This window comes from Halichoeres trimaculatus, unplaced genomic scaffold (genome assembly GCF_033239565.1).
Source record: "Halichoeres trimaculatus isolate MK-OKI-2021-1 unplaced genomic scaffold, fHalTri1.1 fHalTri1_scaffold_9, whole genome shotgun sequence".
In the NCBI taxonomy this organism is placed as follows: Eukaryota; Metazoa; Chordata; class Actinopteri; order Labriformes; family Labridae; genus Halichoeres; species Halichoeres trimaculatus.
The window spans coordinates 17,029,197-17,041,523 of NW_027437188.1; the positions used below are offsets into that span (position 1 = coordinate 17,029,197).

Here is a 12,327-nt window from a genome sequence, read left to right on the forward strand (position 1 = left end):
CAATGTCTTAATGAGAAATGTAAAAAGAATCTACATAAAGCTTGTCAGCAGAATGAAGTTTTTATTTCTAGTAAATGAGAGTGAGTGGGTGGACTCTGGTTCAGGAGTGGCTTTCTATGTAGTCTGTGGTGGCTCTTGATGCATTGACTCCAGCCACAATCCACACCTAATGAAGTTTTTCTAAATGATTCTGTGTGTATAGGCCTAAAGTAGGTTGATGATGATTTTCCATCTTCAATTAAAAGAAATGAATGCGCAAAATGTTTCACTCTGTGTTTTTTTACAATCCATGTGAAATATGAGTTTCACTCTCTGAATTGAACAACTGAAATAAATTTAGTTGCACCTGTTCGTTAACACAAACTTTCAAAGCTATCAACATGAGATTGATGACTATAGCGCGCAACTACTCCATAAACTTGGATGGAGGAATTCATTCTTTAATTTTATTATTAGTTAAATAGTTATTTAGTTAGTAATGGCTAGTAAGTAAGAAAGTTAGCCAGTAAATAGTCCAAAGAAATTGTCTGGGATACTATGCTTGCTGTATTGTATCTTTAATAAGTATAACTGAATCTACAGTTTAACTGTAAAAGTATTTTATTGAACCAAGACTAGTTGTCACGTAAAAGTAATCTAAAAAGACTCCCTCAATTTTTCTGTGTTTATCTTTGCTCGGGTTTTAGTTTGTACAGGGGTTGTCAGCCTCAGAGTTGGACATTTGGAATTTACAAGGGTTACTTTTCTTTAATGTGATATTAGTTTCTAACCTGTACATAATAATGTAGGCCGACTTCTGCAAGCTTTATAATGTAATATATGCAATATGTCTGACTTAGCTCTGTGGAAACAAGATAATATCAGTGTATGCATAAAAAATAAAGCTAGCAAAGGCTTAATGACAAAAGTAGTCATCATCAAAGTTATGTGAGAGAAAACCATAAACTGTATAACTGCATAAAAATCGCAAAGGAATGAAAAGGTAGCGTTTGGTGTGGGAGGCTGGTTACATTACTGTGTTTTCTGATCATAAAATCACATCCCTAGGTACAAAAACAGGTTTTATAACATAGACACAGCAAGCCTTGCACGCAAGAGCATAACCAAACAGCTAATCAGTTCCGTCCCTCCTCGGCCACGGTTGGTTGGGGGAGGGGCTCGTGGTGAGCAAAGGGTTCTATTGGCTGTCACGCGGGCAGAGCTCCTGCTCTGGTTTTAATGAACAGCCCACGCTAGTGTCTTTCTTCTGCGGATACAGCTGACAGTCTGATAATAACATCACTTCTGCTTCTCAGCTGAAGAAATCAGGTGAGTTCTTCAAACCGACATATAAAGAAGTTCTGCTTTTACTGTGATTGTTCATTTTCTGAAAATCTGTGTTTGCCTGATCGTATTTTTCCACTTTACCATCACTTCTGTTGACTCAACATCGTCACCTCAACTGTCAGATAATTATATTCTGTTTCAACAGAGGCTAAAATGATCATAATGTAGTTTACTGTAAGCATTGTTGTTATAGGAAGCATGGGCTTGAAGTACACGGCCATGCTTCTTGTGTACACCTTGGTGGTAAGATTAAATTGTAATCCATGTCGGTACTGACTTGCCTTTCATTGTTTAAAGGGTGTGTAAGTTGGGGAGATCTGCAAATAACACACAACTGGTTTTACAGCTCCCCCCAAACCCCAAGGACCTTAAAGAGCCCCTTACCCTTAGATCCTCAACTGAAGATTTCACTATTCTTTCAGGCACTTTTTGATAAGAAAAACTCCCCAGTTCAATCTAGCTTTGCAATATATTGCAGCAATAAAGCTCTATTGTTCCTGCATCTCATGTGACCGTTGCTGGGGTTGTTCAATGCTGGCAAAACCAGTTGTGATTTAAGCCGTTTTCTCATTTGTTGCAAGGATGAATCAGAGTCAAAGGCCAGGTGAAGAGCAGGAGTTGGTTACTGACATGGTATGTCAGGAAACAGACCTAAAAGATGGAGAGTAAGCCACAACCTTTCTACCTTCTGGCAAAAGACTTTTTTCTTCTATCAATGCAAAACAGAAAAACAAACTTTCTTGTTTGGTTTGAGATATTTTTTATTTCTGTCCCCTTTGAATCTTCCACAGGATGAAGGAAGTTACAGTGGGGGGCCAGAAAGTGTTGCTGGTGCGTATCCAGGGTCAATACAGTGCTGTTGGAAGTCAGTGCTCCCATTACAATGCTCCTCTTGTTAAAGGTAAACTTTCAACTTTCTACGTTTCATATATCCTTTAATTCAACTCTAAAATGTCATTTAAGTAATCTAATGCTCTCTCAGGTGCCTTGGTTGGCAACAGAGTGAGATGTCCCTTTCATGGTGCTTGTTTTAATGTGAGAACTGGAGATATTGAAGAGTATCCCGGTCTGGACTCCCTGCCTAGCTACAAGGTAAACATAACATAACAAAGTTAGATTAGTTATCTACTGCTTCTAACAGGAATGATTATTCTGTCCAGATTGAGACACATTTTGTTTGTGAATATTTACACTATTCTCACGTGTTGGGTAAAATAACACAACTATTTTTCCAAATTCAAATTTTAGAATAAAGAACTTGCTAAAAACTTATTTGAAATGTAGCCTCCAAGGATTCAAAAAGCAGTTATTTTACTTGCCTTTGACATTGGCAGACCCATGGGATCTACCATTCAATGATCTGTTTATTATTATTTGTTCCTGAAAATTTCTATGTCTTATTTTTTGATTACAAGGTGAAAGTTGAGGACGGCAAAGTGTATGTATCCATCAACAAACATGTAAGTGAGAGTTTACACTTGGATTTGAAAGTAGGAACATTTGATTTTGTCTTAGGTGAAGTAAATCTGTTTTTTTTTTAAATAACACCTGGAATGTCTTTACCCTTAGTCCTTGAAGTCGACAAGGCGGGTTAAGGCGATGTGCAGTGTGGGGCCAGATGTCAGACACACCATCTTGCTAATAGGAGGAGGTAAAGGTTTGATGTTAATATATACAAGAGGTCCATGTTTTAAATTGACGTGTTGGTTGAAGAAAAAGCAAAATTTCTTTTTCATTTTATTGCTTTGTATTTTTTGGTTTCTTAAAATCTTAACACTCTTAACAATAGTTGTGTGATTTCAGGCCCAGCCTCGTTGGTTTGTGCTGAAACACTGCGGCAGAGCTGTTACGAAGGCCGAATCGTCATAATAACCAAAGACAACCTGCCTCCATTTGACAAGCCCAAACTGAGTAAGGTAGGAACCTGTGTTCATGTGTTTTCATACCTGGTTGCCATCATCTTGCTTGTGAGAGAGTGGTTTATTTTTGTCAGTGTTTGTTTGCAGCTTATCAAGAGTTTTTGTTTACTCATCTCTCCTCTCTCAGGCTATGAATGTGGACAGTGACAGCATACTGCTCCGGACCAATGACTTTTATCAGCAGTACGGGATTGAAGTGTGGACACAGAAGGAGGTGAGGAGCATGTTTGAGAAAGGCCCTAAAAAATCCCCAGTTTAATTCCTGGGTCATAGCTAAAAGATTTGTGATGCTACAGGTGGTGTCTGTTAATCCGACCAATAAGGAAGTGAAACTCAGTGATGGAACTTTGCAGCATTTCAACCAGTTGCTCATTTCAACAGGCTGCAGGTGAGACTCTTCATCCTTTATCCACACAATCCAAAGCAGATATTTTTTCTAATGCATGACTATAATATCAAAAAGACAAAAGGCAATAACAACATTCATGAATAAAAGCTGACTTTTATGGCTTCCATGTGACCTCTGCAATCTCAAGTTTGAATATTAATTTTTTTACAGAGCACGACTGCTCAGCTGTCCTGGTTCAGACCTGAAAGGAGTGAAGTTACTGCAGAATTATGAGGATGCCAAAGAGATTCACAGCTCCTCTCTGGGCCGGAGGGCTGTTGTCATTGGAGCATCCTTCATAGGTTAGATATTTTATTCTGATCCTGTTTTTGTTTATCAGGTTGATGAGATACTAAATGAGTCTCTATAACATATATACGATCATCTCTGTTTATTTAACAAGCTATTCAAATATTGGACATGGCAAGATAAGCTAATCTCACTTTACCTGTTGTTTCATTATAAATGGAGACTACTAAAGGGTTTTATTACAACAGGTATGGAAGTGGCATCTTTCTTATCGGACAAAGCTGCCAGTGTGGCCATGATTGGCACCAGCAGGTATCCATATGAACGTTCTCTGGGACCAGAAATCGGCAAGATGTGTATGCAGGTAAATGACAGTACCAACAATAGTCATAAATGTTTCTAAAGTAGGCTTTTGCAGTTTTTCTTCCCTGAGCTTTTAAAATTTTCTTTCTGTTATTTTTTAGATGTTGGAGGAAAAAGGTGTGAACTTCCACATGAACGATGAGGTCGTTGAGGTCAGAGGAGAGAACGGCATGGTAAACTCTGCTTTTACACCTTCAGTGAAGACATTTCAAACTTAAAACTTGTTGGAATATGAGGAGCACAAAGCATAAAACAATGGATCTGTTGTGTTTGAATGTCACATGACCCTCTGATAATCCCTCACAATGAATCCAACCATCAAATGCTGGATTATCTAGCTTCATTTTCTCCTTTACACTTTTCTGTCAGTAACATGTCACAGAAAGCATTAAGTCTCCAAAACTAACATTGCACTGAGCTCACTTGTTTAAAAAAAAATCCCTAATTCTCCTCTTTCAGGTGAAAGGGGTGGTGCTGAAGAGTGGTGCAGTCCTGGATGCTGATGTGGTGATAGCTGGAATTGGTAACTGTATTATCTAACCTAATAAGTGTTAAAACCATGCTTATTAAGTTACAAAACACAAACTAACTTAGGGCAAATGGACCTATTGCTGATTAAAAGAAGATTTGTAATTATAATTTAAAAAATATCTATTGTGGTTAATTGAAAACTCTTTGTGAATCAGACATTTCCTGAGCTCTTCTGCAAAAATCTCACTGAAATTTGTCTTTATTTCAGGTGTCATCCCTAACACAGACTTCTTGGCAGACAGCGAGGTGAAGGTGGATTCAAAGAAGGCTGTGATTGTTGACAAGGTAACACATTCAACAAAGAGCAGGGCTCACAGCTGAACCTTGATATTGACATAGCTAATGAAAAATTAATATGACTTTACAGCTTTGGCCTGTTTGTGTTACGGCCAACCATGGATGGTATTGTGTACCTCTTCAGCTTATTGTGCGTTGCTGAGTGAATCGAACAGCTGTGTACACACATTTGTTTGCATGGTGATGATTTAGTTGACTGCTTTATCTTCATCAGTTCATGAGGACCAATATACGAGATATTTTCAGTGCTGGAGATGTCACCTCCTTTCCTCTGACCATCCGTGGGGACCAAAGGGTTAACATTGGCCACTGGCAAATGTCACAAGCTCAAGGTAACCGTTCAAAAGATCAAAGAACTACCACTGCATGATTTGAAAAGAATGAATGCTTGAGCTAAAATTTTATCTTTTTTTTGTTGTTGTGTTCTTTAGGAAGAGTAGCTGCCCTCAACATGCTACAAAAGCCGACCACAATTGAGTCCGTCCCATTCTTCTGGACCGTGCTGCTTGGGAAGAGCATCAGATATTGTGGTAGAGTTTTTTCCTTGGAAATAGAATAGAACTTAATTGGGATTGTAACAAGTATAATGAAATTGAAGTTGCAGCAGCAATCAAGAAAACAAAAGTAAGAAAGTGTATAGAAAGTGCAAAAAGGTCCATAAGAAAAAAGATGATGACAGCTTGTCCATCATTCTCCAGTTCAGCCTGCCTCCACCTCCACAGGGTCCAGGACTGAGCTTCTTCAGTCATGCTCCATCTCTGTCTCCTGGATCCTGTCTGCTCACAGCAGATGAAGCTCTTCCAATGTGGCGTTGGTGTCTGATGTTAGCTACTTTAGCCATGTCTGTGAATAGCATGATGCTACTCTGCCCTCTGGTATTCCCTCTGTTGCTGGGTTAGCACAGCTAGCTCGTCCATCTTATTGGAGATGGATCGTACGTTCCCAATAACAATGGATGGAAGGACAGGTCGATGTCGTCACTTCTTAGCTCACACCTGAGAACCAGCACGCCCTCCTTCCCCTCACCTTGTGGGAAGACATCAGGCCTTACACCAGTTAGCATTGACATGCTAAAGGCTGCTAACAGCTGAGTTCACATGTAAACAATGCAGCCATGGTTACATGTAGGCTCTCCAGACAGACACAGGAGAAAAATTAGTAAAAATATAACTGAAGCCACAAAAAGTTTGGTGTCCATGACCAACAAATAAGCCATACAAGGTAATGATCCACTCTAAATACAAAGATTACGAAAAAGAGACGAAAAAATCCAAAGAAACAGACAAAGAAGAGAGAGCTGCTGCAAAAGGCAGCCATAGCCAACAGGACAGCACCTAGCAATGAGTAATAAAATCAGAAATTGAGAGAAATGTCAGAAAGAGAAATTGTCACCTTTATGTTATAACTTTCCAACCCGGTTGTCATGAGTCTCTTTCCTTCTTCCAGGCTATGGGGAAGGATACACAGAAATCTTATTCAAAGGCAAAGTGGAGGAAAGGAAATTCCTGGCGTTATACGTGAAGTAATCATCAGCCTGTTGCCTTATGATATTGTTGAATATGACTGAATGTTGTTTATACTGACTCCCTTCATGCCTCCTTTAATAACAGAGATAATGCGGTGGTAGCAGCAGCGAGCCTGATGTTTGATCCTGCGGTGGCTCGGATTGCAGAAATGATGGCTACTGGCCAGACGATAACAAAGGCACAGGCTGAGTGAGTTTCATCTCTTATTCACACAAACTACAGAGTTCACTGTGAGTGTATTAACCACAAAACATTTACATAGATTTGATACTATTTACTGGACATGAAGGGATAAAATTTGTCTTTATATGAGGTTTAGGAAGCCATTGCACAAGACTATTAAAAGTAAACCCTCACTGACTACATCTCTGTGAAATTTGTGCTAACACTCCCCTTTAGCCACTTGGGGGCAGTGGAGACAACATTGCACTGATGTAAGCTGTGAAAGCAGATCATTGGAAAATAATGTTTGTTTACACTTTTAGCTGTTATCAAGCTAGTTTAACACTGTCATTTAATTTGAGTCTGTTCACAATATGTGACTTAAATCATGGTCTTTTCTCTTTTTGGCACCATTTTGCTGCTCACCAACCCCTGACAGTTACATTTGCTTTCTATAGCTGCACTTTACTCACAACCACTCCCTTACTTCTGCTATCTGCAGTTTTTAAGGCCAGGTTTTCTTGAGTATTGCATGTTTTTCTTTCTTGCTGTTTAGATCTGATGACCTGAACTGGCTGAAGATGTAACCTGAGGCATGCCGTATTCAGGTGCAACACTTCTTAATGACGCAGGATGTCACCTTTTCTCTCTATCCTGTGATGACCTTGCTTCCCTCACTGCCTCGAGGCTTTTGAGAGCCAATCAGACTGCTCCAACTCAGTGCTCTGTTTTAGCTTTATTACATTTTCACATGGTGCACTGAGTGAATAATCTATGCTCTGTGTTACATCCATACAGAAGATCCACTTGTCAGCGTTTGCTTAATATTCTCAACTAAACATTTGTTTTCATATTTCTCTCCCCTAAACTTTGGGTTCTTTTACATACAGTTTAAAAGATTTCTTTATTGGTTATAGTTTTAAAAAAAAGCTACTTCATGCGATTTCTTCTTCTAAAATCACAATCCACTCTGTTTTATGGCCAGTTTATTTATGTGTAACCTATTTCAAGTCAAAGGTTATAAAACAGCACTCACAGACACTGTGACGAAGCTGTTGGTGATAATAGTGGTTAGATCAGCCATTAATGTTTACAGCAGAAGTTCTGCTTTTAAGTCAGCCAGTCATTCATCCAAATGAAACGCTGCTTCGCTATGATTTACTGAAGTTCATGACTTGATAAAACAACAGCACTTTTAGAAATTTCATCTTTTATTTGTGCCACATATTTTAAAATAAATTACCACAGCTTGTGTGTTTGCATTATCTGAAACAAAGTCTTAATACTAAAATATTCCAGATTTACTGAGATCAACCTGTAGGTGCAACATGGTCTGCAAGTATTCCTGTTACAACTGCTTTTGAAATCATTTTCTAAACAAATGTAAACAAATCATCTGAAGACATGATTAAACATTTGCAGTTACTGACACCAGACTGTGTTTAGTCTCATATTTCCACTTTTTTGGTTACTCTGGTTATACGGCATCTGCTGCCTATAGCATCAAATATTTGCAAGTAGAAACACTTGTGGATTATGTTAGAAAAAAGGCTTATTGTATTCAGAACAAATGTGTTATCTCTGTTACTGGACCCACGTAATTGTTGTTAGAAAATTCATCTTCAGGTTTTATTCAAGATTCAACACCTTAGTAGTTATATACCTTTAAACAAGTGTTATTTAGATTGTTCATATCATCTTCATTAAAATGTTATTTGATAAAAAAGTGATCTTTCTGTTCCAGAGCTAATCAGTTTGGGTTTATTTCAATACTGTTGTTACCCTCTGTCTTCAAAGCAGAGTTTAGCTTTTTCTTCATTTGCCAGTTTTGGAGCATTGTTTTATGGAGGATCCCACCCTGTCAGCCAGCAGAAATGGACTGAGGTGGCAGATCTAAGAAAAATGTCAAGAAATTCATGTGAGAAACAAACAAATGAAGTTACCAAAAATGTTAACACTGCAGAGTCTAACTCTCCAAACATGGTGCCTGAAGGAAGTTGGTAATTATCCTTTGGTTATGAAAGCTTTCAGAATTCTATTTACCTGCTTTGTTGAAGCTGTGCAGGTCTGAGTTGGTTGATCTGATATCTGGATTTGGAAATCCGAGCAGAAACGAGAATTCTGGAGGATTGCAGCCATCTCTCCATCTACCTCTGTCACCACATCTTTCTGCGCAGCACAAAAGAAATGACCACAGATTGGATCTATAAGTGTGATATACATGAAAATAGATACAACATACTACATTTTTTCAAGAAGGGTCCCTTGGAAGAAAGCAGTTCAGTATTTCTGTAACTTTAATCATACCTTAAAACTGTGGATGGAATCAAAGTCCAGCTGATCTGGGAAACCTGCCACAGTCCCTTTGTAGGTCACAGTTGCTGCTGATAGGACTGATGTTTCAGGCAGCTTAAAGAGTCGGTAAGTGGCCGAAGCATAGCTGATGTCTCCTGCAAAAATAAAAACTTGGCTTAACAGTAGAATTAAATCTGACCTTAATTCCTCGAAACGTACATTTCCTTTTGGTACCTGCTTTTTCTTTGAGCTCACTGTTATAGATCACAATGCGGCTCGCTGAAACAAGGCGCGGAGTGCTGAAGCCAACGCTTTGGGCCAGCGAAATGAAGTCCTGCCAAAACAGAGAGCCACCCATTCCTTCACCTATAGGAATCAAAGAGATCACAGCAAGAGGATGATGTTTGATGATACAAATATTCAAATATCCATTCATGTAGTTTCTGTCATAAATATAATGTTATTTTACCCCACAGGACTGGATCTTGCTTCATGTGATCAGGAATGACTTTGCTGGCATACATGTCACTGAAGTAGAGCTCACCTCCTTCCTGTGTGAAGTGAGAACCATCAACAGTGCGTACATGTATTTGTTTTTGCACACATTAAAAGAAGACACAAATTCTTCAGACTTACCTTCAGGGCGTTGTAGGCCTGCTGCAGGACGGCTCTTTTATCGGCACACAAACAGATGACACAGTTGGATCTGGATACAAACAAAGAAATAATAATTTTATCGCTGTACGAGAGACCACCTACACTATTAGCAGACCCATATCCATGCTTTAAACCTACAGCAAGACATCCATTGAGCCATTTTGGATTCCAGCCTCACTGAGCTTCTCCATGTAACCCTGGACAAAAGTCACGTTGGGCTCTTTATAGCCAAACTTCTCCTGATGATACTCAATGTACTGACGAGAAGTTCTGACCTAAAGAAATACACTCTCAATCAGAACAAAGATCAAAGTTAAAGAGCCACATAATTTGTGTGAGAGCATGTTTAATTACCAGATCCTCTGTCATATCGATCCCCGTGACATGTCCGCTCGGCCCAACAAGTTTACTGAAGGCAAAACAGTCTCTGCCATAGCCACTGCCGAGGTCCAGGACCTTGCAGCCTTCAAGCTTTGCTGGGAAAGGAAGACCACAACCGAAGAACCTGGAAGAAAATATCAGTAATGACAACAATGTGGCATAAACAACTCACTGTGATCCTGTGCTGTGATAACGTAATTTCTAATAAATTTTGCTCAAATATACAATGGGTCAATTTGCACCAAAATGTGGAAAATCTGCTTCTTGTAATCATCAAATTCAACACTCAATGTATTTTTCTGAGATGAAAACTACCTTAAAGCTGGGAAAAAGAACATAAAAACACATTGGTTGATGCATTATGGTACATAACCCATTATTAATTAAATAAAACACTCTATAACTCTGTAAAATAGTACGTATTTAGCCACCAACATTAAATCCAATGAGTTATCTAAAAAGTAATCAGCTAATTCATTGTGACCATTAAAGAGATTGGTGCCAGAGATCAAAGACTTATTACCCAGTTAGTCATTCACCCTGTTGTCTAAATGATCTAGGGTATTACATGTCCTGTTTTGTTTAACCATTAATACTCTGTCTCCTCCTCCTCCTTAATATCTGCAGATTTGATTTCTAAAACCTTCCAATGTAATGTGCAGAAGGAAATTGACCATTTGAAGTTGTGCAAAAGGTAAAATGTTAAGTTATTGCTAAAGTTGGTGATGGTGCAAAAGTTAATGTGGGGCAAGACTGCAAGTCTTACTTTTTGGTTACCTCCGGATGAACCAGGCTTAATGCATCTGAAACACTCTGCACCGTGCGGCAAGAGAGGCTGCAGGTGGAAGCACTTGTTTTCAGATCACAGGTGGACTCCAGCATACTGCCATAGTATTTCTGAAACAAGAAAGACAGTCAGCTTTAAGCTGGTTGGCACATGCTTTGACGTTGTAGTGGATTGATAGAGGCTGACATGTGCATAGTCACGTTGAAGCTGTCACAAATCAAACAATCCTTACTTTTAAACAATAATGATAAAAGTCTACTAACTATTTGCACTGATTTGAAAGAATTTTAGTTTTTGAAATACAGAAGCAGTTTCACTCTAGAGGAATCTTAAACTGAACTTTCGTCCAAAGTCAGGAAAAGTTAAGTTAATAAACTTTGTAAGGTAACAAAATGTAGTTGTCAGGACAGTTTTACCTTCACATTTTCTCGCACGTCGTCACCAGATGCCATCTTGTTGCTAAAAAGCACTGTAAGAAGTGCAGAATAAACTTTCCACGGTCTGTGTGAAAACTCAACGGTGTGATTTGGACGGGATCAGTAGCCCCTTCATGACTTTTCCGGTAAGTATTTTCAAAATAAAAGTGACATCCACAACAATTATGCGGCACGGAGGTGTTTGACAAGATAAAAATGATAGCCACAATTACTATATAGTAATTATGTATATATACATAATCAGCCCGGAAACGAAACTATATATTATAGACTGAAGTAGAACTTAATTTATGGTTACAGTAACCCCCCCCCCCCCCCCCCCCCCCCCCCCCCCACACACACACACACACACACACACACACACACACACACACAAATAAAAAAAAGATAAAAAAAAAAAACCACAATATTGCACGTCTCATAGTCCTATGTAAAACGACACTGCATCAACTGGCTCTTTTTTGTACCACTTGTACACCCTTACTACCAAAATAGGGTTTATATTATGTCAATCGATGTTAATTATGCAGTAAGTGCTATTTTAATACATTAAATGACCCCCAGATGCACCATCTTTTACCATACAGGGCAATGTAGTCACATTAGTTATAATGCACAGCCTCAGTTAATATATGTTTTATACAGTCTATGGTTAATATATTTATTTATGTCTATCACATACATGCAACCCAAATGATTTCCACATTAATTTTCGAAAGTAACATCCAAAGCACTGTTTTTAACGAATTCAGGCCAAATTCCAGTTGCTATGAACATTCTCAGACGCAACAGGACTTAGTTTAAACAAAAAGGTAAGCTACTTTCCCTGTCTTCATGTAATCATATGATACTATATGATGTCACTTTAAAATCCCAAGTGACATACTTGGGTATTATCATATCTAGATAATAAATCGTTGCAGTTTGAACTTTAACCCCATTGTTGATCAAGCCAAAAATAGATTTGTAATGTAAAAAATACCAATTTATTTGGCCAAGTTCCATACAC

General features: G+C 38.6%; 2 protein-coding genes across 2 annotated transcripts; one reads left to right on the forward strand and one right to left on the reverse strand.

The window, feature by feature from the left end:
* Positions 1 to 1,190: 1,190 nt before the first annotated feature.
* On the forward strand, positions 1,191 to 7,457 carry aifm4 (apoptosis inducing factor mitochondria associated 4). The gene is made up of 19 exons (XM_074679895.1): positions 1,191 to 1,308; positions 1,908 to 1,991; positions 2,118 to 2,227; positions 2,309 to 2,418; positions 2,742 to 2,786; positions 2,896 to 2,977; positions 3,130 to 3,242; positions 3,373 to 3,459; positions 3,542 to 3,633; positions 3,805 to 3,935; positions 4,131 to 4,246; positions 4,347 to 4,418; positions 4,705 to 4,768; positions 4,985 to 5,061; positions 5,288 to 5,405; positions 5,505 to 5,603; positions 6,520 to 6,595; positions 6,684 to 6,788; positions 7,318 to 7,457. The coding sequence occupies exons 2-19, from the start codon at positions 1,909 to 1,911 to the stop codon at positions 7,346 to 7,348; spliced, it is 1,611 nt and encodes a 536-aa protein (XP_074535996.1). The 5' UTR covers positions 1,191 to 1,308; position 1,908; the 3' UTR covers positions 7,349 to 7,457.
* Positions 7,458 to 8,352: 895 nt separating this feature from the next.
* LOC141798105 (arsenite methyltransferase) lies at positions 8,353 to 11,415 on the reverse strand. Its single transcript, XM_074679896.1, has 10 exons — positions 11,298 to 11,415; positions 10,861 to 10,991; positions 10,068 to 10,218; positions 9,852 to 9,988; positions 9,693 to 9,762; positions 9,526 to 9,607; positions 9,291 to 9,422; positions 9,069 to 9,211; positions 8,805 to 8,930; positions 8,353 to 8,654 (listed from the first exon to the last, which is right to left on the reverse strand). The coding sequence occupies exons 1-10, from the start codon at positions 11,331 to 11,333 to the stop codon at positions 8,577 to 8,579; spliced, it is 1,086 nt and encodes a 361-aa protein (XP_074535997.1). The 5' UTR covers positions 11,334 to 11,415; the 3' UTR covers positions 8,353 to 8,576.
* Positions 11,416 to 12,327: the final 912 nt, after the last annotated feature.

Bases quoted from the DNA above. Each gene is read 5' to 3' on its own strand.
- LOC141798105 (XM_074679896.1), bottom strand. From the start codon at position 11,333: ATGGCATCTGGTGACGACGTGCGAGAAAATGTGAAG. The intron at 8,931-9,068 runs GTATGATTAAAG...TGTGCTGCGCAG, and splicing joins ATTCCATCCACAGTTTTAAG to AAAGATGTGGTGACAGAGGT. The intron at 8,655-8,804 runs GTAAATAGAATT...CATTTTTCTTAG, and splicing joins GCACAGCTTCAACAAAGCAG to ATCTGCCACCTCAGTCCATT.
- aifm4 (XM_074679895.1), top strand. From the start codon at position 1,909: ATGAATCAGAGTCAAAGGCCAGGTGAAGAGCAGGAGTTGGTTACTGAC. The intron at 3,243-3,372 runs GTAGGAACCTGT...CTCCTCTCTCAG, and splicing joins ACAAGCCCAAACTGAGTAAG to GCTATGAATGTGGACAGTGA. The intron at 6,596-6,683 runs GTAATCATCAGC...CTTTAATAACAG, and splicing joins TTCCTGGCGTTATACGTGAA to AGATAATGCGGTGGTAGCAG.